The sequence below is a fragment of the Paroedura picta genome, chromosome 12 (assembly GCF_049243985.1).
Source record: "Paroedura picta isolate Pp20150507F chromosome 12, Ppicta_v3.0, whole genome shotgun sequence".
Lineage (NCBI taxonomy): Eukaryota > Metazoa > Chordata > Lepidosauria > Squamata > Gekkonidae > Paroedura > Paroedura picta.
In genome coordinates this window covers 37,875,144-37,899,439 of record NC_135380.1, presented here as the reverse complement: position 1 = coordinate 37,899,439, position 24,296 = coordinate 37,875,144, and the positions used below count along the sequence as shown (strand labels likewise).

At 44.4% G+C, this 24,296-nt stretch overlaps 1 protein-coding gene across 7 annotated transcripts in view; it reads left to right on the top strand.

Moving 5' to 3' along the window:
* Window positions 1-24,296, top strand: part of ASTN2 (astrotactin 2) — a 754,634-nt gene that overhangs the window by 311,357 nt on the left and 418,981 nt on the right. For all 7 annotated transcript variants that reach the window (XM_077305065.1, XM_077305063.1, XM_077305067.1 and 4 more), the window contains one exon: window positions 22,687-22,833. In XM_077305065.1, the coding sequence (XP_077161180.1) occupies window positions 22,687-22,833 (147 nt within the window). The remainder of the gene's footprint in view (window positions 1-22,686; window positions 22,834-24,296) is intronic.

The following is a 24,296-nucleotide window of genomic DNA, read 5'->3' as shown; positions in this document are numbered from 1 at the left end:
CTAGTCTTGGTGACTGTAAATAAGTGTGGAAATCCAATATTTTAATATCCAGAAACGTTAATACGTTTGGGTGCATCAAATGCTACATATACATCCTGTATACAATATTGTTTGTATTTGTTACAAATTGTTAGGGTTAAGGATTCACAAGCAGGTTCTAATCTCTGCAGTTGGCAGCTTTGCCGTTAAGCTTTTGAACCTAGGTTTCACACGTAGTGAACAGTCAAAATCATTTATAACTCAGCAAAAACAGACAGTGAACATCTTATACAGAACCTCCAAGTTACATGGGCAAATGTCTCAGAGGGAGGAAGTAAAATGACATCTGCTTATCAACCATTAGCTACATCTGAAGAGAGGACAGTTGTGCCGATAGAGAACTCAGGCGGAAAGCAGTGCATTGTGCGTGCATGTTTTCGGTAGGGTTGCCATGCCTTGCAACTTTTGGGGGGTTTCGGGGTTGACACACGGGAGGTGTCTGCAGCATTGCATGCACCATTACATCACTTTTGGTGAAAACCCGGAAGTGATAGTGGGTGGCTTTAGGTTCCCCCCCAAGTGCCATAGCAGTGCATGTAATGCTGCATTCCAAGAAGTAGTTGGGAAAGACCAGGAGACTGGGAAGCCTAGTTTTAAGTCCAGGAAAAGAAATGCAATGAAAAGCCACAGACAGATGAAGGAAAAAATGCAGATGAATCTTTCTTCCTGCTCTGAGTTCCCTCTGGATATGTTACTGTCACAGCCTCCTTGAGCCAGATGATGAAAATTGCCCTTAGCTGGGCCGGCTCCCCTGCCTGCCTTGGCAATTAGGGCCTGTCTTCCTGCACAAGCCTCTGTTAACTTCCCCTGGACTGCGATAGAGATAACAGCATTTACATCTGTTCCTGGAGGCCCGGTTTTATTTATTTATTTGCTTGCTTTTTGTTTTGTTTTTTTGATCCTATCTGATACAGACTTACCCAGTAATTGAGTGTTTGAGAGTGAAGAATTATCTCCCCGGCATGGCCCTTATCTTGACAGTGAAGCAACACTTTTAATTTAATTTTGTTCAGAGCATGCGGGTAACAAATTTTACTAATCGTTCTACTGTCGCCAGCTGCATGGTAACAAGCCTCTTGTTTTGCAGGCAATAAAACACAAGCGAGCATGGGGGTGGTGGGGGGGGGAGAAAGGCAAATGCATGTTCTTTTTTTCCCCTTCCAAAACTAGATGACTTAAATATGAAGTTCTTGCTATTTGCCAGCAGATAAAGCTACCAGAGAACAAAGTCTTTGGAGGAAACAGAAGGTGACAGTCAAGCCTAGTCATTAATTTGAGTTGTTGAATGTATTGAGTTTTGAGTCTCCTCTATGGTAGACGTGAGAAAGATGGAGCTGTCTATAAACAGTGATGCTAATCGCTCATCGAGTTTAGTAGTGTTTCCATAGATGAGTAGCCGTGCTGAAGTGAGCTGCCATTTAACTTGAAGTTGCCTGAGATTGGCCTAGGGCTAGAATGGATGGATGATTCAGCAAGTGAGCTGTTCTTCAACTCTTTTTCTTCTAAAGGGCACCTGCTTCCACGTCGGTCAGCTTGTTAGTCTACTCCCATCAATGTGATGCACAGAGACCATAATGACATAAAAGACCAGTTGCGTTCAGATTTTCTTCAGGCAGTCATTGGTGCACGACCCACCCACCTTCACTGTACCAGATGTTTGCTTGACCTTCCTTCAGAGTACCCTTAACATTTAGGAAGGAACCAAGTGGGAAGATGTGACTTCTCAGAGCATGTACAGTCCAAGGCTGTGTCCCTGAAGGGAAGGATTTAACTGTTAAGAGTCAAAGTATTCCAAAGACATGAAGCCCATCAGTACAAATTAACAGATGACCACTTGAAGAACAGTTAATTATAAGGAAGCAAGATGCCTTTCTTTCCATTTAATCTCAGGTTTCCCTATACAAAAAATAGTTAAAAACAATATCTGTAAGTAGAAAGAGAAAAAGGTGAATCTCTTCCTCTGATATACTTGGCACATCTTCCCATACAGCTTTACATTGGTGGTCAGCCAGCCTGAAGAAGATGGGGGGACAGTGTAGCCCCTTCCACTGGTCTACCCTGGCTAACTTTGAGATGTGTTTTATTTATATATAGTATGTAACTTGAGCCTTGCTTCAGTTTTGTCCATACAAAAAAATGTGCATAGTGAAGCCTCTTGTTACAATTAAAAGGAGAAGGCCAAGATTGTTAGAGTCCCCATTGGGTTGACCAATACTTTCTACTTCAAATTGAAGAAACATAAATCTGTCTTATGCCAAATCCACCAGGGTTAGTATTGTCTACTGAGAATGCCAGAGCTCTCCAGAGTCTCAGCTACCTACCACCTACCACCTGGTCCTTTTAACTGGAGATGCTGGGGATTGAACCTGGGACCTTCTATATGAAAAGCAAATGTTCTTCTACTGAGCCACAGCCCTCTGGTGTTGAGAAGGTGGCTCACTATGGCTACCATCAGAACAGAGGATAATTGATCTGACACATACAGAATCCACTCCCCTACTGGCACTGGCACCCTCCCCAAACCAATCTTCTGCTGTTAATGATGATTCATAGCAGGGTGAACAGAGGCCACAAACATTTTGACTTAAGCAGTGGGCCTTGCCAACTCCCACAACCACACAGCCAGAATGCTCTGTTCAGCCCAGAGATCCCCTGAAGCCTTCACTAATCCATCCCTAATACCCAGAATCCCAGTGGTTATAGAGTTTAGGAGTCTTAATGCCTTATGCATTAAAATAAATATGCTTCTCTGTTGAAAGTATAACATTTCAAATATTGATCTCACTCTTGTAAGTATACCGTGTGCTGGTAATCTTGTGTGAAAAGCATTCCCTACTGTTTTAAGATCCAAAAACAACAATGACTTCTGTGGCACATTAAAACTAGGGGATTTATTGTTGCTTGAGCTTCAGCAGCCTGAGAACCTAGTTCATCATATAAGGCAATTTGTGTATGGCACAACAGACAGGAGAGGTGGACATGCGAGGTATGTATAGTAGAAGTCAGATCTATGAGTTGCTGAACATGTTTTTGAGAGCTAGTGATATAGTGGTTAAATGGTAAAGGTAAAGGTAAAGGTATCCCCTGTGCAAGCACCGAGTCATGTTTGACCCTTGGGGTGACGCCCTCTAGCGTATTCATGGCAGACTCAATACGGGGTGGTTTGCCAGTGCCTTCCCCAGTCATTACCATTTACCCCCCAGCAAGCTGGGTACTCATTTTACCGACCTCGGAAGGATGGAAGGCTGAGTCAACCTTGAGCCGGCTGCTGGGATCGAACTCCCAGCCTCATGAGCAAAGCTTTCAGACGGCTGCCTTACCACTCTGCGCCACAAGAGGCTCAAGAGGTTAAATGGTAGTGGACTCTAATCTGGAGAACCAGGTTTGATTTCCAACTCCTCTACATGTGATCAGTTGGGTGACATTGAGATCATGACAGTTCTTAGAACTATTCTTGAGAGCAGTTCTCTTAGAGCTCTCTCAGCCTCACACTCACCTCCCAGGGTGTCCATTGTGGGGAGAAAAAGGGGTGCTTGCAAGTCAGTTTAGGATTCCTTCAAGTAGTGAAAAGCAGGATATAAAGGGGGAAAAAACACAGCTCTTATTTCTGTATTAATCTATGTTAAGGCATTATTTGCCACAATTGAAGTCTCTGCATTCGGCTTTCAGTTGGAATACATGAATTCAAGAGATGAACAAAATATATTTTCAATTATTTATTTTTGCACATTTGGCAATGTTTCTAATTTCCAGTGTAAACATAATGTTCTGATATGAACATTTCCTTTTTAGAGTTTTGAAATCCATATTAACGTGCCCCAAATAGATCTATAGCCTATGCCTAAAACTTTGGTGACAGGTAAACCCTTACCCCACCTTGGACCTAGGCCTGATTTAAACATGACAGTAATAGTCCAGGATAAGTTTTCAGAGAGTAGCCATGCAGATTCAAGTCCAGAAGCGCCTTAGTGATCAAGATTTTTCGGGTATAAGTTTTCAAGAGTCAAAGCTACATTCATCCATTAAGAGCGTTGACTCTCAAAAGCTTAGACATGTCATTGGTGGACTGAAAATTTACAGTCCACATGAAATATCCCCATTTGATCTGGGGACCTTAGCTGGTGAATGTGCAGTGTTAGCCCACCACAAATCTGGATCTAAGTGACTTCTGCCTAAGCAGGAATCAGATTTGTCCACATTACAAAATATGAATTCAAATTTATGCTTGCTGAAAGAGAGCTGGAGAAGGCTGCCTTGGTGTAGTGGTTAGGAGGAGCGGCAATCTCTAATCTGGAGAACTGGGCTCGATTCCCCTGTCCTCTACATGCAGCCAGCTGGGTGACATTGGGCCAGGCACAATTCTCTCAGAGCTCTCTCAGCCTCACCTACCTCACAGGGTGTATGCTGCCCTAGCTGGTCATGCCCAGTGGCAGCTGTACCGGAGGAGCCTGGGCTGGAAAGCCTAGCTGGAGCAATGTCAGAGTCCTGACAATTAAACAAGCCCTGTGCAGGGCAAGGCAAAAAATGGTCGAAGCAGAGCCAAGGTCAAAGTCCGGATAGCATATATTCCAACAAAGCCAGTCCACTTTACCAAATGCGTAGTCAAAACCAAAGCCGGGAGTCAGAGGAGTCAAGGGAAGCCAGAGATAGCCAGTCTAATTTACCAGATGCGTAGTCAAACTGATTCCAGGAGTCAGAGGAGCCAAAGGGAGCCAGAAGATTGCAGGAGTTCAAACCGGTCCGAAGGGTAGCTGCATAAATTGTACTCACGCTGAAGGGCTGCTGTTGCCTCTCTGCTGCAGCCCAACTAATTAGCTGCACCTGGGGGAATGACTCAGTCCACTCCAGGAGCGATTCCAGCTGGGCCCCATCTATGTTGACAGCTCGCCTGCAGCCTCTGGCTTCTTCGGTGTTCTGCCAACCCCACCCTTCTGCTCTGTCTGTGTCACTAGGGTGAATCTAGGGTGAATCGTCTGAGTCAGAGCCAGAATCCCTCAGCACCCAAGATGTCTCTTGTGCAGAGCCTGGCCAACTCGTGCTGCCTTCCCCGGAAGTACCCTCAGAGATCCCTGTCTCTTCTGCCAGAGCTGCTGGCTCTGGTTGCTCTGGCACCTCCTGGGAGATGGGAGGGGGCAGTGGGAGTGTGACAGGGTGCCTGTTCTGGGGAGAGGAAGGGGAGGTGATGGCAATCTGCTTTGAGACTCCCGAGTTGTAAAAAGCGCCGTACAAAAAAAAAGGTGGTCTTCTTCCTACTCAGAAATATGGTAGGTCCTGCAGAGGATTACCCCCCCCCCCTTGATGGTGAAACACATCCAGTTCTTTCATGGTCCTCACTCACATGCATGGCAAAAAAAAGCATCTGCTGGGCTAGCATGGTGGGCACAGTCTGTTTGCACAGAGAAGTGAAAGTCACCAGGAGTGTTGGACTAGGATACAAGAAACCTAAGGTTCAAATCCCCTCTTTGCCTTAGAGGTTTGCTGTGTGATGCTCATATTTCAGTCATAGACTCTTTGCCTCATTTGCCTTACAGGGATAAAACAGAGGAGAAAGACATGTTGTAAGCCACCTCCAGTCCCCTTTGGGGAGAAAAGTGGCATATAAATGTTCCAGCCTCTCTTTAACACCAAACGCTGGTGCAGAAGCAGGGGAGAAGTCCCGGGTTCATCCACACCCCTGAGTTTTAAATCCAGTAAAACAGATTTGTTGTGGAAGATGTGCCACAGCAAAACAAAGCTTCCCTTAAAAAGACACCTTGTCAACTTCATCACATATTCTGAGAACATTTATTTGGTTGTTCTACCCAAACCCCTTTTGGGGTTTTGAGTGGAAAGAATTTTTACAAATCCAATTAGTTATCCTTCCGTTTCTGATGCTCAGGGCTCTCCGCCTCTGTCTCTCTCTGTTTCCAGCATGGACAATTAAAATCAATGAAGTCAGCTTTTGCTTTCATCTTCCTGCTCCCAAATCAGATGAGTAGTCATCACATTGGGAAAATTGTTTAGATGCTCGAAGAAAGAGATTTTTGCATTGCAGATTTCTTCCAGCAGAAATGCCTCAGTGTTTGCGGGGGGGGGGGGGGGGAGGGAGAGGCGGCTGGTTGATTTCTTATTGTTCCCTTGTTTAAACAAAAGTCAGATTCTGGTTCAGATCTAAGACAACAGCCTCAGTGCAAGAATAGGAAAAAATGGCTGTGACCGCTTCAAAACCACCCATAGAGACAAAAACAGTCTCCCTACATTTCAAGACCAGATACTATGGCTGAAATCCCACATGCCCTTACTTTTGAGCAAATTCCACTAACGTTGGTGGAACAGTTCTAAGTAAATGTGTTTAAGATTGTTTTAATGTGTTTGGTGTGTGTATCTGAGGGTGCTTTTAATGGTTTTAAAATGTGGTTTCGTTCTTTATATTTCAAATTATCAGCTGCCTTGTTGGCCTCTGTAAGTGCAGAAAGGCAGCATGCCAATAAAAGAAGTAGGATTGTATATAGACCTGGGGAATCCACAGACTTGAAAGCACATTCTGCACAATGTCCATTGCAGTGAGTGAGAACAGTCATTCCAGCTATAGTATAGTGTGTGACAGTGTTTGAGGGTTCCTTTAAAAGCTAGCCAGAAGTGGAATCATCTAGGAGGCAGCTATAAGAACTACCTACATACTCGCATATAAACCAACCCACATATAAGCTGAGGGCTTTAATTTTATCACAAAATCAGCGCAAACTTATTGATTTGCATATAAGCCAAGGGTGGGAAATGCTTCATCATCACAGGCTCTCCCCTCCAGCATCCCCCCCCCCAATAAATGCAGAAATGTCAGTAAGAATAGCTGCTGTTTTTTGTACCCCGCTTTTCACTAACCAAAGGAGGCTCAAAGTGGCTTACAATTGCCTTCCCTTCCTCTCTTGATGCCTGAGAGAGCTCTGAGAGAACTGCTCTGTGAGAACAACTCTGGCAGGAGAACCAAACAGTGCTCCCCAGGCCAGCAAACCAGAGCAGAACAACAGTACCTGAAGTTGGCAACCTAGTACAACAGCTACTGAACTGGGAGAATGGACAACTCTAACTACAACTGCAGTGCCCCCCTAGAACAAAACACTGAAATAAAGAACTGTAAAAATATACTTTTAAAAGAAACACAACCCCAAGAAGAAAAGGCAAACAATGCTGCCCCCCAGATAAAAGAAGAAACACTAAGAGAAATAAATAGTAAATCCCAAAGCAGCCCAGAAACACGCCCTACCCACAGCAACCAAAGGAATAGTTTGGAAGAAGTGATTAAGAAGAGGAAGAAGTGAAGGCAAAAGGAAAAAAAAAAGATCAGAGTCCCTCAGTCAAACTGTTGATGTCCTACAGGCTGCCAGAGCAAGCTCAGCTTGCAAAAGGCAATACAACGATTGGCTGGCTGGAGCAGGCTTTTATTTCAGTCACCGTAAAGGTATCCCCTGTGCAAGCACCGAGTCATGTCTGACCCTTCGGGTGACACCCTCTAGCGTTTTCATGGCAGACTCAATACAGGGTGGTTTGCCAGTGCCTTCCCCAGTCATTACCGTTTACCCCCCAGCAAGCTGGGTACTCATTTTACCGACCTTGGAAGGATGGAAGGCTGAGTCTACCTTGAGCCGGCTGCTGGGATTGAACTCCCAGCCTCATGGTCTGTGCTTCAGACAGCATGTCAGCTGCCTTACTACTCTGCGCCACAAGAGGCTCATACAGTCACTGTATATACCCGCATATAAGCCGAGGAGGGCTTCTTTGCAGTGTGAAAAAAGGTGCTGAAAAACTAGGCTTATTCATGAGTATAGTTTCCCTCTCCTTTTTTAGATATAGAAGCAGGCCTGCTAGCCCGATATGTAAATCTTTGGAGAGATCCCAAGGATGCTTGGTCTTTGGCTCCTAATTTGTGGCTCTGGTAAGCCAGGGTATGACAAACATCAACAACTGAGAAAACGGAGGTGTACTACAGTCAGCTGAAGCAGTGACTGGCATCCAGAATACTGAGTGCAGCCCGTAGAGGTCCAGAGAATCGCATATTCATCGTAAGTTCTGAGGATTATTGGACAGCTAGGCAAGGGATGTGTGGAAGTGTTTTGGCATTGGCTGTCTCCACGCATAACCTCTAATGTTTCTTGGAGACACTCCATCCAAATCCTTAGAGGTCTCCCATCCAGATACTATCCAGGGTCTGCCCTACTTAGCTTCCAAGATCTGATGAGATTGGGTTTATACTCTGAGCATTGTACTCTGCAACTGCCAACAGACTGGTGGTCCTTGGCCCTAGTAGGCCCCTGGCTCCTGCCTGGTGGAATGAGCTTCTGGAAGAACTTAGGGCCATGATGGATCTAAATAGGCTTTGCAGGGACTGCAAGATGGAGCTCTTCCACTAGGCATTTGGTTGAGGCTGGGTGGATGGGGAAGGGAAAGCTGCCCCTAGAATAGAATCATAGAGTTGGAAGGGGCCATATAGGCCATCTAATTCCAATCTAGTCCTCCTCCAGCGCTCCCAGCAAATGGGCTACACCATTGCTTTGGAGGCACACCAGCAATTGGGGGAAGGGGGCTGATGGCGTGAGAAGGTTGGGAGTTTTTAGGGTGTTATATTCATTCCTCGTTTGCATGTTGTTAGTCACTGTGAGCTGGCTGACTGGGAGTGGTAGCCTAGAAATGTGACAAACAAATAGTCGGGAGTGAGACTCTTTCTACAGTATGGGCTGCAAGTAAACAGCTTTTAATCAAATGCCTGCTACGTGGGGCTGGAGAGCAGCATGTAGGATGAGCTTCCAGAAGGTCAGTTTTTCCCCAGTGACCTATGAGTTTGGACATTTCCCCCCTCAGTGTAGTATCTGCCTCTGCTTCCTGCTAGCAGCAAGCTCTGTCCCTTGTGATTCTTCTTAATTCTACAGTGTGAGTTTGTGGTTGATAATACACATTGTGCTTTAAGTGCAGATTTCTAAAGCTTTCCAGAGCTTGCACAGCCCTTTTTTAAAGGGATAAAGTTGTCTAACACTACTGTTGCCAATGCATATGCCCTGAATATTCTGGTTAGGTGACCAATCTTTAAATTATATTCCTATGCTCAGGTTCCAGGTGCTGATTTCCACAAATTGAAACAAAGGTGGCAGTGCCAGCTTAAAAAAAAGAAAAGAAAAAAAAAGCCTTTTTAGTGTGTCCTGCTTCTGGCTTTCTCATAACTTTAATCCCTATTTGGCTATCCCTTTGGCTGGAGACATTCTGCACATGCTTTTGCTAATGAACTGAAACCCAGAGACTGGTCTAATTTTATGGTTATTTAGAAAAGGGGAGGGGATCGTTGCTACAAAAAATTTTCAAGTGACATTCAGAAGATTTTTATGGGTTTATTTCCCCTCCCCCTTCCATCTCCTGTGTAATGATCTGGCCAGGTTTGGGTTTCCAATTGCAGCAACCTTCACCATTCTTCCAAATATCAAAAGCTGAAGTGGGAAACAAGATACAGAGTTGCTTCAGTCCAGGATTCAGAATTCCAGAGATTGGACAAGCACAATAGTCTGGTGCAAGAAGACAAAACTTTCAGAATTCAAGCAAGATATCATCATGTAGCTTACATACATCCACACCTCACAAAGCCCCTCAAGAGGCTTTATAGTTAAATAGCAGCCACTCAGTCTTAATCCTGCAATGATTCATCATCATTCGTAGCAGGTTGCTGACATCTAGCCATAAACTCATTTTAGGCTGCAGCTCTGTTCTAAGTCTGCACCTTTGCCTCTCAGGTGATCTTGGAGGGCTGAAAAAACAGGTAGCAGCTTTCATCTGCTAGATCAGAGCTGGAAGGTTCAGATGACTTTTTACAAGCTCTTGGCATGCTTGCAGCTCCCCCTCTTGTTTGTTGGCTTCTGTTGCTAGCTAAATATCTTTCTTGTTTTGTTCTGGGTTTTTGTTTTGCAGCTCTTTCTTTGAAAAGCAAATTAAGAATGAACACAAAGGCAGTGTGGGTGTCTTGGACTTAATTGACTAAATATGGCTTTGAACCATAGGTAGTTGTTACAGCATTGTGATCTAGGATGTTTATTCCTATGGATTATGGTCATTGATTTCATGACTCCTGAATTCTGAAGAAGGGTCGATCAAAACAGGTTCTTGACCAGCTTTCTGTAATCAATATCAATTCCTTGGTGTTGTATATGCATTATGTTAATATTTGTATTTCCATATTTATTGATATATTTGTACACAAGCTGTACATTAGCTGTAGTTTATGTTTTGGGTGTTAGTCTTATCAGTGCATCCTTTTCTTGTATGAGTGCATTTGCAATTTTTGGAGCTTGTTTATAAAGCGCTCTGCCTCTTGCTATTGTCGGAGTCAGTGACTTCAAATGCTGTTCTGTATATAAGAAACATGTTGGTGTCTGAATGTGGAACACAGATTATGGTATAATCAGGCTGACCTTTATAGAATACCAACAATGTCTCCTTTTGTAAAATGTTCTTCTTCCCTTTTGAAATATCAGAATGCTTTATGACAGAGGTGGACAGCTATCCTCCCACTCACAGAAAGAACAAAGGACAATTGATTTATAACCAGATAAGACTTTAACACCGAATTTCTACAACTGCTTTCTAAATACTTACACATCTGGGAATGGAAGAAAGTTCTAGGGGAAATTATTTAGCCATAGAATCTTCTTTCCTGGAGGACTTTTTGAAGAAAGGCAATGGAGCATCTGCTATGTGCTTGAAGACTGGAGACTTTTTACTGTGGTGGTGGGATAAAACATATGATTTATGAGACTGCTCCTAGTGTTATGAAAAGTTTGCCCTTGGCATGTGTAGGGCCTTTTTCTTTGTGTGTGTGTCGGGGGGGGGGGGGAGGGCCCAATTTATATGCATGTTTGAAGCAAATGAGGCAGGTTGTAGGCTAACAGAGAAATGGCCTGTGAAGAAACTGCATGAGAATTAGCATGCATTATGGATGCCCTTGATGGCAGGTAGGAATATGAGGGTATAGTTCAGGGGTAGTCAAACAGCGGCCCTCCAGATGTCCATGGACTACAATTCCCATGAGCCCCTGCCAGCATTCACTGGCAGGGGCTCATGGGAATTGTAGTCCATGGACATCTGGAGGGCCGCAGTTTGACTACCCCTGGTCTAGTTGTTTAAACAAAATGCGCAAGTGCATGACTGAAGGTTAAAAGATGGAACGTTATCTGTTCAAATAGATCCGTACTGCCGTTTGGAAATGCCATGTGTGCTCATGCTTCCTCCTTGGAGAGGGGATAACAAATAAGAAATGGGACCACAACATAGAAGTTTGTAAAATGCTTGTTTGAGTTCATTCTAATCTGTTGGGATACTCAAGGCAAATGTGACTGGCTGTGGCACACCCTCGTTGACTGCTGACTCTGTTTCTTCTAGTGGGGGGCCTGTGGAGGGATGGCTTCTAGGGACTCACATGGGCCTATTATGCACAGCCGCTGAAACGGCGGCATGGAGAACCTGGAGGAGGAAGAAGTGAAGCAAACTGCTTATGCACGGGACGGAACGCAATAGTGGCCAAACCCAGCGTATCCGATTATGCACGCGGCTACTCTGGAGCCACTTCTGGTTGCGCCCTGGTCCCGGGAAGCTCCACTTTCTTCCGCATCTCGCTAACGCGGCTTTTTTGGCGACATACGTTGACTGTGCACCTGGTTTCCGCCTACAGCGTGCATAATTGGTGATTTTAGCCACCGCCATTCCACCCCGTATGTGGATCTTCCACTCCGTGCATAATGGGCCAGTAACAGGACTGAATATGGTAGATATTCAGTATATTTACTGAGAACAGGGCATGTTTCATGTTTTGGAAATTTACTTACAGCAGAGAACGGCTGAATTTATTATTCAGTTGGGGGTCAGATTCTGGAATTTCACCAGAAGCCTTACAGCTGCAAGCTGGGATGGTGCAAACTTATTAGTAAAAAGTCTGGCAGCATCCCCTGCCCTGGTTCTGCAACAGATTTAATCTGTAATTAGTTTTTAAATAGATTGACATGTTCTCCTGGTTTTAACAAATGCTTGAGATACAGAGCCTACCTGAAATGCAAAGTGATATTAACAAGTACCTGCCTGACCATAAAAGGGGGGATGGGTTAAGCAGGCAGAGGATAGACTTGAGAATCATGAACTTCCTGGTTCTTCTCAGGTACTCTCCCTGCTGAGATGTTGGCATCTCTACTTGTGATCTAGCCAAGTTGCTCAAGGTTTTTTGGGTCCTGTGCTGGTTCAGGCTGTAGTCCGGAGTTATCAAGTTACAACAGGAGTAGTTGGCTAATGAAAGCAGAGCCAGTTAGAACTCAGAGTCAAAGAAACTTGAGAGTTCAAAGCAGTCGGGCAAAGGCAGTCCAAGAATCAAAATCCAACCAGTCCAGTTCGAGCTCAGAAGGACCAGTAGTCAAACAAGGTGAGTGACAGTAAGCACTGTACACAATTGCACCCACATCTGTCCGCCATCCCTGCAGCCCTTAAATAGTTCTTCATAGAGATACTAGCTCTCCTCCTGAGAAGACTCATCCATCTCAAGCAAGTGGCAATGGGCCAGTAACTGCACTGTGTCTTTTAGTCTGCGGTTCTCTTCTAAGATGCCTCCTGCGTTGTTCTGCCGGTGTCTCTGATGAGCTGACAGCTTGAAGATCATGGGGTGGGCTGCAAGGCTGAGATGCTCCTCCAGGCATTTCCAGCAGTGAGTCTTGAGCGGCTTGTCCTTCCGTCTTACCCTGTTGCGATTCTGGCTGGGCTGAGGTCTTGCTGTTCAGCTCTTCTTCTGAGGAGACTCCACTGGCCTGAGGCTAGTCCTCAATAGGTCTGCATTTTCCCACCCATCCCCACTCTTTGAAGGATGCTGTGATCTTTCAGGTTGTCATGTGCCAGGAGGTTTTCATAAGTGAGTATCTGGCACACTAATAAGAATGGCGCAGATTTTTGTCATGTTGCGCTAAAACAGTCTAGGAACCCATTCTGCCTTTCAGCTGATTTCTGTATTTGCATCCTGATATCTTCAGGTAGGAAGAGCCTCTTGTGGCGCAGAGTGGTAAGGCAGCAGACATGCAGTCTGAAACTCTGCCCATGAGGCTGGGAGTTCGATCCCAGCAGCTGGCTCAAGGTTGACTCAGCCTTCCATCCTTCCGAGGTCGGTAAAATGAGTACCCAGCTTGCTGGGAGGTAAACGGTAATGACTGGGGAAGGCACTGGCAAACCACCCCGTATTGAGTCTGCCAAGAAAACGCTAGAGGGCGTCACCCCAAGGGTCAGAAATGACTTGGTGCTTGCACAGGGGATACCTTTACCTTTACCTTTTATCTTCAGGTGTGATTTTATCATGAAATCTCTGACTGTTACGGTGCCTTCTCAAAGTGGTGAAGAGCCTGATTGCCAAGTGTCTGAGCACCCACATGTGGCTATAGTTGAGAGTTGGTAAAACTGGGTCATCTATTATTTATGGATTTTTTTGGGGGGGTAACAGCTGATTTCCCAACTGTTCATATGGCATTGATTTATTACTGTATACTTGTAGGAAGCTTGACACTTGATGTTTTAAAGGAGTCATAAATTCACATGTGCTGGTGCATATCGCCCAGTAATCAAAGCAATATCTGCAGAGATGGAATAATTCTATCAGTCACTTTTCTATTGTAGTAGAATGAAAAGGGAGTATTTGGGAGCACAGTGTAGCATTCTGGTCACATCTTATCCAAGAGGGTGCTGTCTTGCAAGGAAGGTCTGCTTGTGGGTTTTGCATTTTAGTATGGGGGTGGGAGAATACTTGGGAGGGACATAATAGAATCATAGAATCATAGAGTTGAAAGGGACCTCATGGGTCATCTAGTCCAACCCCCTGCACTATGTAGGACACTCACAACCCTATTGCTCATCCACATATGCATCATTTGAAGAAAATGTATAGAGGTAACTTTGTTTTTCTCCTACATAGTACTAGAATGCAGTGCAACTGGTAAAATTGATGGCCTGTACATTTAGGATAAAGAAAATAATTTACTTACACAATACTTAATTAACTTAATGAGACTTGCTATAACAGTTTGCATCGGTGACTGCTAATTTACTTGCCTCTAAAGGGGAATTGGACAATTCCATGAAAGAAAATAGTCATATCAAAATTATTATGCATGATGACAAAGCAGAACCTCTGCGTTCAGAGGAAGTATACCTCAGAGTTCTAGTTGCTGAGGGAGGCTATGACAAGACTTTGGGGGGCATTTTTTTTTTATAACCAGCACTCTGTATTATAGGTTTGATCCAACTGGAATTGCTTAGATTCTGGGAGGGATGGGCAGATCACCTGGAGAGAGTTAGTGACGAGTCCTTCTCTGTTCCCTTTTGCTGAACCTTTTCACCTACAGATAATAGCTTTCCTTCCTCTTCTACATAAGTTGCAAACATTTTGAGAGCAATTAGCCCGTTCAGATAGAGCTGTTCTGCTCTGTCTGCCTTCCAGGAGTCCTGAGTGCATTTAAATGGCTCTGGGTGCTGGCTTCTGACCAAGGCTGGGTCTGCTTGCATTTCCAGGATTACCATTCACGAAGGGCAGGTTCTGTTTCTGAAACCATTTTTCTTTCCAGTCTAATGAAGTGGCACCTAACTGGATGGAGAATGAAGAGATGGCCTGATAAAATTCCTATCCTAATATGAAGGCATGCTTGCCTGTCATTTTTCTTTTCATGTCTCCGCCTTTTATTTTATATTTTTAAAAACAAAGCAAAATAAATAGGAATTCTCGCTTCAGAGTCTTGCTCCAATACATTGTTAATATAAAGCTGGTCACTTTAATTAATTTATGTTTATCTACCAACCCTCAAACATTTCCGGTAAATCTTCCATGGGGAGGGTGGACATAATGCAAACAAAAGCCTTGGTTCTCCTTGGTTCTCTCACCCCATCCCATAAACCAGTCACATCATGTGGCTTACCTGCCTCTTTCCAGCTGTGAGTTTATGGGGCATCCATGAATTGGTATCTGCTTCCCACCTTTAAAACAATTGCAGGATATTTACTTACTCACCATATCACAAAGTGCCCATTCCTTTGTCTTTTTAAAGATCTTACGTTAAATAATTTGTCTCCCAGCGTGCTTAAATGCAGCATGAAAGGGATTGTTCTGTGAATGGGTAAGTGATCTTCAAGGAAAGTGTTGTGGCCGAAAATGGCAGAGAGGTTGTTTTGTTTAAATTGCATGGAGAAGATTAGATTATTTTAGCTGTGTCGCAGCCCCTTGAACAGGGTAGTAGTTCTGACAAGTAGCTCTCATAAACACCCAGTAAACGTGATGGATAAAATACATTTCTTTGTCATAGTTTTTGGTTGTATAACTTAATGGAACACACTGTGAGGCCATATGATTGCTGGTTGAGGTGTTTTTTAAAAAGCATTGTGGTAGACAGCGTTATGTTGTATAGGTCCATCAATGACTATTAGTCATGATCACTAAATATACTCTATATATCCAGAGTCAGTGTAAATTTGGGTGCCAAAGCCAAAACCCTGCAAATGAAAAGGTATCACAAAAGGGTTCACCGCACTTAGGTTGAGTGGATTGCAAATAGCCACTCCCCAAGTCTTAAAGGTAAAGGTATCCCCTGTGCAAGCACCGAGTCATGTCTGACCCTTGGGGTGACGCCCTCTAGTGTTTTCATGGCAGACTCAATACGGGGTGGTTTGCCAGTGCCTTCCCCAGTCATTACCATTTACCACCCAGCAGCAAACTGGGTACTCATTTTACCAACCTCGGAAGGATGGAAGGCTGAGTCGACCTTGAGCCGGCTGCTGGGATCGAACTCCCAACCTCATGGGCAAAGCTTTCAAATGGCTGCCTTACCACTCTGCGCCACAAGAGGCTCTCCCCAAGTCTTAAGTGAGTTCAAAATTAATGGCTGAGAAGCAAATTGAGGTGGAAACTGAATGTGGTTGGCTGATCTCTAACCAGCTATTAACCTCTCTGGGCCTGAATGGGAGACCTGCTTGAAATCCTATATTTGTGGTTTTATGTTCTGTGATAGAGGAAGGGTGACACAGACATGATATAAAAGCTTCCTGCTTCTAACCAATTTCAAGGGTGTTGTCATGTTCCCAGTTATTCACAGGTGGGAAGGAAAGAACTGACCCCCAGTGCTGCTGGCTATAAAGTTGAAACATATGGAGACCATGACCTGGACAAAATCAAAGAGCAAAGAGAATGAAATCCAAGACCAGAATAACAGCATTTGCAAAGTGAGACTGATTTCACTTTTGCTTTGATGTTAAAAGGGGCCTCGCCAAGATGTAAAAAGTCGCTTTGATTTTGCCCACCTCTTTGAGTTGCATACCATTAATCATATATTCTAAGCAAACTGAGAAGAGGGTTTTAAAAAAGCAAAAACAAACAGAAAGATGGTACTTTTCAGACTTTGGAAGAGAAGTTTGAAATGTAGAAAGACAGCTGTAAGTAGCCTGCCTGGTCACTTTTCCATATTAAAAGTGAGTGGCACATCTTGGTGTAAATGATTTTGTGGGGAGAGGAAGGAGGGGGGTTAACTGTGTGCGCATGCTCTTTCCGTACTTTGAAAGGAATGTGTCTGCTCTATTTAGGCTTCCCTTTCTAGACCGTGGGGAGCTGTCCAACTTTTCAGCACGCTTTATTCAGCGCTTAAGGTCAGCCTGCTTAGTTGATTGTTCCAATTTTGAAATCCTTACTTTCCCGAAACAGTTATGTCTGTGGCTTTGGTGTACACGTTTCACCATAACTTTCAAAACGGCATGGCTCGTTCTCTGCTCTGACCCCAACTGTGCTGAAACTGTAGGATCGACCCAATTATTGAAGCAAAAGAGGACTTGGTGTTTGTGTGGCATTCCCGTTTCCTGATTATTTCCACTTTCTCTGCTTCTTTCACTTTTGCAAAGATAAGAGGCTGGCCTTCTGGACCAGAGCCAAGAGCCCTTCCTTGATTAGTTGTGTGGACTTTATGTGGTGGGGATGTGGACTACTGTTCTCCTACGCCAGTGTATCTTATACATCATAAAGCTTCTCTCTCTCACTCTCCCCTCCTCCCTTAAATCGACTTCATTAAAAGCCTAGTGAAATTTTGCTTTTGGACCCGATGGAAGTCCAACTGCAGGATGATATTCCATTGGATCTTTGTGCACCTTGGCTTTTGTAACCTCAGAAGTGCTGCCGCTTCTGAATTATTTCTGACATGTCAGAATTTTGGCATGCATGATGTTAGACAGATGGCCCAAAGAGGGTGTGTGTGTGTGTGGGGGGGGAGCTCCACATGACCCTCAAGCCTCTCTAATGCTGGGGTTATTCTGGGATCAGGTTTGGCTTCTGCAGAGTCTTTCTTCTGCCTGTCAAAAAACATTTCATCTCACATATGTGAAGAGTCCTTTTGTGAATTCAGTCCAGAGATGGGGGGGGGGGAATTATCTGATTCACATGCAAAAGTTGGCTTTCTTCTGTGTCTAATCATACTGAATACTCAGGTTGTTGGTTTTGGGGGGATTTTTTGCCATGAAGTCATAACCTGCTTCCAGTGACCCCATGATGTTTTTGGTGTTTTTGAGGCAAGAGCAAGGTAGTTTTCTGATTGCTGTCCTCTGCATAGCTGCCACCATGTTCCCTTGTGGACTTACATCTAAGTACTTTCCTTGCTTAGCTTCCAAGCTTTGATGAGATTGAGCTGGCCTAGGCCATTTGGGCTGATAAGAATCATGGCAGGGATTTATCAGTCACAGGACAATTAACCAAAATCAGGAAGCCTTTTTGTTTTGTTTTTCAAGCACTCTTGACTGACGCCTCGGTGCCAGACAGGATTCAAGAGGGAACATGGTACAAAATTGTGGCACTTCTGCTAGGGTAGGACGGCCTGACTCTGATACCCCATCACTCTCAACTTCTGTAGTTAAGGAAATGATGCCTCTGAAGAATTCAGTAGAGTGGCAGGATTCAGTGATACAGAGAGGCCTCTCAAATTTGAACAAACAACCTTGAACACAGGTCTGCAACTGAATTCAAGCATGGCTCTTTGGGGAAAAAAACAGAAAAGAAAATAAAGTATTTAAATTAAGATACTTTGGAGGGGTATGTTAAAACACCAATATTTGTGAAGGCAAATATTTTTAGGGGACTTCTTAGAGATGCTTTATAGGAAGGAATATGATGGAGGGGAAGTGCTGCTAGTCATCCAGATGCTGTGAGCAAAACCCTAAGAAATCACCAAGGAAGGCTCTGGGAGGAAGGCAACGGGAAACCACTTCTGCTTTTGCTTGCCTTGAATGCTCTTTGGTGGGGTTGCCAAACTGTCTGTGTCATGGCAGCACTTACATATCTACTGAAACCGAAACACACAGTATTTCTTTGTGTATTTATCACTTATTAAAAGCACTTTTGTGTGCTACCTCCTCACAATAGCTGATATTTGGGCTGCAGAAAAATTTAGCATTTCAATGATAAGTCATGCTAGGCTTATGATCAAGCTACAGACATAACTCTGCTTTTATTGTTAGTGAATGCAATAGATATCGAACCTTCCCCATGGTCTATTTATCTAATCTTGAGGCACCTAGTCATCAGAGGACATTTACTAGAGCTTACTGCAATGCCCTTCCTTCAGCTGTACATGAGGCAATTCCTTTTGCTGAGAAGTGCCCCTGTGGCTCTGGACATGTAGAAACAATGGACCATCTGCTTCTTCACTGCCAATATTTGAAGGGTTAAGCTTCAAGCGACTCTCCTTGAGCCATCTCACTGCTTCCAGAGATCTGGCTAACAATTCTGGGGGTGAATCTGGGTGGTCATCCATCAGGAGGAACAGCTGGGTGGCACCGACATATTGATAGAACCCAGTTCTGGACCTCTGCATCCATTGGGCAAGAAGATGCATAAATATGTTGAATATAAGTTTGGAGAGAGGACTGCTCTCTGTGGGACTTCACAAGTGAGTTGGCAGTGGCTTAGTTGTCTCCCTCCAATTGCTACCCTCTGTCCGCGATCCCTGAATAAGGAGATCAGCTATTGGAGAGCTGAGCTGTCCTCCATATCCCTGCGTTGGCAAGCTAGGAGATCATGGTCAGCTATGTCTAATGCTGCTGTCACATAACAATCCAGCTGGTGGCAGAGATTATCTGGGGGACCAGCACTGTTTCCACCTCATGGCTAGGCCAGAACCCTGAGTGGGATGGATCTAGGATTGAAGCTGATACTTGGTCTACTTTCCTCAGAAATGCGAGATGTGAGACGGGTCAGTAGTTGGTTGGGTTCCCATAGGTCCAGGGATGGTTTCTTCACCAACAGGTGTACCACTGCCTTTTCAGTCCCTCCAAGAATTCTCTCACTGAGAGGGAGGGGTTGATTATCTCCTGGAGGGAACCCCTATCCTTTTGTCAGCCATTTTAAGTAGCCATGAGGGGCAGGGGTCATGTGGTCGGCCTTGCAGTCCACTTCTGTCAACTTATGCTTTCAATAGTTTTATGCTTTTTGCTGCCTGTTTCCTATTTTCTGATTGTTTATTCATTTTGTCTATGCTGGTCTATGAGTGTAATAAAGATCTGATTCTGATTCTAAGTCATGATAGGTTGTATATTTTCTTTTATGTAAATGGACTTCCATATATCAGCTCTCTGTTGATCTCTTGCTCCAAATTTTCACAGTTTGACTTTTTGGTTGTAAAAATTTGCTGGACTATGTCATTGAAACTGAATTAGCTGTCTTTGTGTATTTACTTATAAAATTAGTCAAATGTTTTTTTTCCCTAACCCCAAGTATTTTGAATGGGGTAAATTAGATCCTTCACTACACACAAAAGGAAGAGTTGTTATAAGGTACTGATTGAAGCTTAATTTTCGAGTTATGGATTTGATCAGTGTTTCTTTGTTGAGGCTAGTAAGAATGAAAGAGATGGTGAATGACTGGTTAGCTGAAAACTTGGGTATCCCTCATTCTGCAGACTGCATGAAACAGAATTGGTCAAGAGGGCATCTTTAGAAAGGGAATAGGACTGCAGTATAATGGAATGGTTCAGGAGGAATAAAAAGTGCAGGAAAATTCCAGCATCATTCAAACCATTTATCAGTGCCATGAAGTTGCATCTGGATAAGGGTTAGGGGCCACTTGCTGAATATTTATTATTGTCCTTTGGGTTCTTTATAGGCATCCTATGACTTTATTCAACTTTGACCTGGCCATTTATTTATCCCAATTTTCTTGTGATAGTTTTATATACCGATAAAGATTTCTGATTTGGAACCTTTTATTCTGCTCCCACTTGCATTGTCTTCTACCTTTACAATTCCATTTTCCGCATTATTTACTATATATATCCTGCTGGGTACCTTTTTAGATTCCATTGTTTTTCTAACTTCTGTCAACCTGCGTTGCATTGTTTGTTGGCTTCCTTACGCTGTCTGGTTGCATTTTTTTTATATTATGCGATCGGCCTTAAGTCCCAGCGAGAAAGGCTGGCTATGAATAAAGTAAATAAATAATAAGTAAATATGTTCAGTGGGGTTTCTGGTGTGGGAACAGCAAGCTGCAAAAAGTGCACTCTTCATTGGCGGAAGGCCTAGTTCAAAAGCTTTTCCTGTTTAAAAGTGTGGCTGTGTAGCTCCTGCACAACTGCCTGTCACTCCTCGCTGTGGCCTTAGACTGGGGACCTTGTACACTTGTGAATAAGGACAACCCTCTCAGGATCCTCCCTGGCCACCTGCCTTGTATAAACACACCTAAATAGCTCTTGCAGTGCTTAGCCCACAGCCATTCCTACACTTTGTGCCTTCCCATGGTGAGAAGGGCCTTCCCTTGTCCCCCCCCCATTGTTTTTCAGGTTCTTTTAGCCCAGGGGTGGCCAGTTGGCTAGGGCTCATGGGAATTGTAGTCCATGAACACCTGGAGGGCCACAGTTGCCCACCCCTGTATTTAGCTGGTCCTTCCCTCGGCTATTTAGGAATAGGGTTTGATAGCTGCCTGAGTGCACCTCCTCTGTTCCAGTCTCTCTGCTCCTTCCCAACCTGGAATTAGCTTTGGCAGCATGTCAGGTTTCTCTCAGCCACCCATGGCTGGCTCTTCGTTGTCTCTGCACCTTTCACAGTTTTTGCAGCCTCCCTGTCTCCACCACAGCTGTCAGCCTGTCTCTCTGCTGTCGCTGCTGCTCCTCCCCCCCCATTTCCCCAGCCACCAGACTTTAAAGCCCACGGTCCGACTGATGAGCATTGTTCTGGCAGCAGTGGTGGTGCATCGCTTCCATAGATAGCTGGCCCCACTGCCTTTTGCATGGGCTAAACAGCCACAGTTTGGAACTAGCTTCCTCCAGTGATGCGTATGTTGTTGAGATTCCTCATCTGCCCCAGGAATTCCACCTTTTCACCCATTATAATAATAATAATTATAATTATAATCCTTTTCATGCATTCTCTGTTAATTGGTCTGCTGTAAGGCCAAGAGTAGAGCCTCTTGTGGCGCAGAGTGGTAAGGCAGCCGCCTGAAAGCTTTGCCCATGAGGCTGGGAGTTCAATCCCAGCATCCGGCTCAAGGTTGACTCAGCCTTCCATCCTTCTGAGGTCGGTAAAATGAGTACCCATCTTGCTGGGGGGTAAACGGTAATGACTGGGGAAGGCACTGGCAAACCACCCCGTATTGAGTCTGCCATGAAAACGCTAGAGGGCGTCACCCCAAGGGTCAGATATGACTCGGTGCTTGCACAGGGGATACCTTTACCTTTACCTTTTTTAAGGCCAAGAGTGTCATTCTCAGTCCAAAAACCACAGGATAACAACCATATTTATTTAATTTGATTTGATTTGATTTCTAAACTGCCCTTCCATATGGCTCAGGGCGGTTTACATACAACATCATACATGGAAAGAGTCAACATACAACAAATAAATTGAATAATAATAATAATAATAATAGTCAATATATAACAATAACAATCCAACAGTGGTTCTAAACAACAACTTCAGTGATCCCAACAATAACAACATAACAAGCTAAACTCCCTAGAGAGGTCAGGCTGCTTCAGGCCATGGAGGGGATATCAGAGGTGTGGGGGAAGCTCCCTTTTGCCTGGTGGAGGAGTTCGGGCAGTTATCTACAATAGCGATCCCCAACCTGTGGGCTGCGGACCACATGTGGTCCTTCGACTAATTGGAGGTGGGCCCCGAAGGACACCTTCTCATGAATTAAAATTTCCATGACAATAAAATGTTCCTTAAGTTGATTGTTGTGGCGTGTCTGTATCTTATTTTTAAGGGATGTTTAAACATTACCATAGCGATCAGAGAGCGTTAGGGCAGTGGTTGAGAGTAGAGGAGTAAACTACCCCCCCCCCCCACCGGGCCTCAGTAAAAGGCGTTGAGTGGTCCCCGGTGATAAAAAGGTTGGAGACCACTGATCTACAACACGAAGTTTCAGAAAATACATTATGATCAAATGGACGGATGCGACAGCCTCACATTGGCTGGTAGCAGAGTCCTGATAAATTGTTTGAAGATTCTAGTCTGAAAGTTTTCATTTTAGCACCCCCTTTTATTCCATATTGCTTATTTCCTTTTCTCCCTGAAGTGTGGTTGTTCTGTGGCCAATGTCTATGAGCATCCTTTTCACCTTTTCTCTCCTTCTCCCCCCCCCCCCCTTGGTCTGTGCAGGTTCCCTCAAGAGTCCCATGAACAAGACAGCACTGACGTTAATTGCAGTGAGCTCCTGCATCTTGGCCATGGTGTGTGGCACTCAGCTCTCCTGTCCACTGACGGTCAAGGTGACTCTACATGTTCCTGAACATTTCATTGCAGATGGTAAGGACCTCAGCCTGTGTTTGGACAACTGCGGTTCTGCTGGGATAATGGTTTGCAGGGGGTTTCGTCCTGGATTATATTTTTGCATCCAGTGGTGGCAGCATCAGAATCTACACAAAACATAAAAGCAGCTCCTTTGAGTCAAAATCAAGTTCCATCTAGTCTAGTGTTCTGCTGCAACATCAGCCAGGTAGATCTTTTCAGGAGTCTCCTGAGCAAAGCATCAAGGTCCCCCTGCTCTGTGCTATTGGCTCCCAGCAATTGCAGCTCAGATGCATGCAAGGAGAGCATTCCACTTGTCTAAATTTTTTATCATGCATTTCCTCCAGGAAGGTCCGAGCAGCATGATGTGGTTCTCCTCTCCACAATTTTATATTCCCAGTAAAGAAGGTATGCATTATGGTAGACAGTGTGACTGACGGAAGGCCATTGTGTATTTGAATCCTGGTTGTCCTAGTTATACACTCTATCACACTACCTTGTTATCAATGAGCAGGGCTATAATAATAGCTGTTGTTGTTCAACTCTAGGTTTTGATAGGTCATTAAAGCCCTCATAATAAATAGGCTTTCTTTGTCATCTTGAGATTTCCGAAGTACTCCGATGTTGACATCCATATTTTGTGTAGCAGTATAGAATTGTATATAGGTATGTGGGAATGGAGGGATGGATGGATTTTGGACCCCAAGAATATTGGTATTTCATGATATTTCTAAATCCGAATACTGGCATGGTATTGGGATTCAGTAATATTTGGGAACCCTGATCTTTAAAAATCCATTCTATCTTACGGGAACAACTGAAGTCAATGGCAAATCTATCCTCGGTGGTTTGGGGGAGGGAGTTGAGGTCGAAGCAAGAAACTGGATGCTGCATCCCTTCCTCAAAAGTTTAAAACATACTGGACAATGGGGTTCTATTCTATGGGCACCCAAGAAAGTTGTCCCCCATCCTCAATTGTTTCCAATGGTGGAAAATAGCAAGGCAATACAAACACAGTAGAATGCCCCAGATAATCTCTGCAGTGGAAACTGAATTTGTGTGTGTGTGTGGGGGGGGGGGTCATTTTTTCAAGGCCAGAAGCAGAACCAGTGCCACTACTGCAGTGCCAAAATCTAACCAGACTAAGGTCAGATCTGAGACACCCTGAAGTAGAAACTGTTGGGGGGGGGCATTTCTGCAAGGATAGCAGGCCCCAGTGCCATTGTGGCAAATGCCAGCTCAACAGGACTGATGTCAAGCTCACAATCCGAGGGAGGGGGAGGGGATCGTGAGAACAACAGAATCAGTACAATAGTACAGCAGCAACAGAAGCCTGTGCCAATGTGGCAGCAGTACAAACATAACATCTCTAACTGATGTCGCACCAGAGAATCCCAGCAGGTTAATTTTTGGCAGAAGGAGTAGAAGCACTGCAGAACACTCAAAATTACAGGCTGTGGAGGCACTGTACTTGCTAGCCA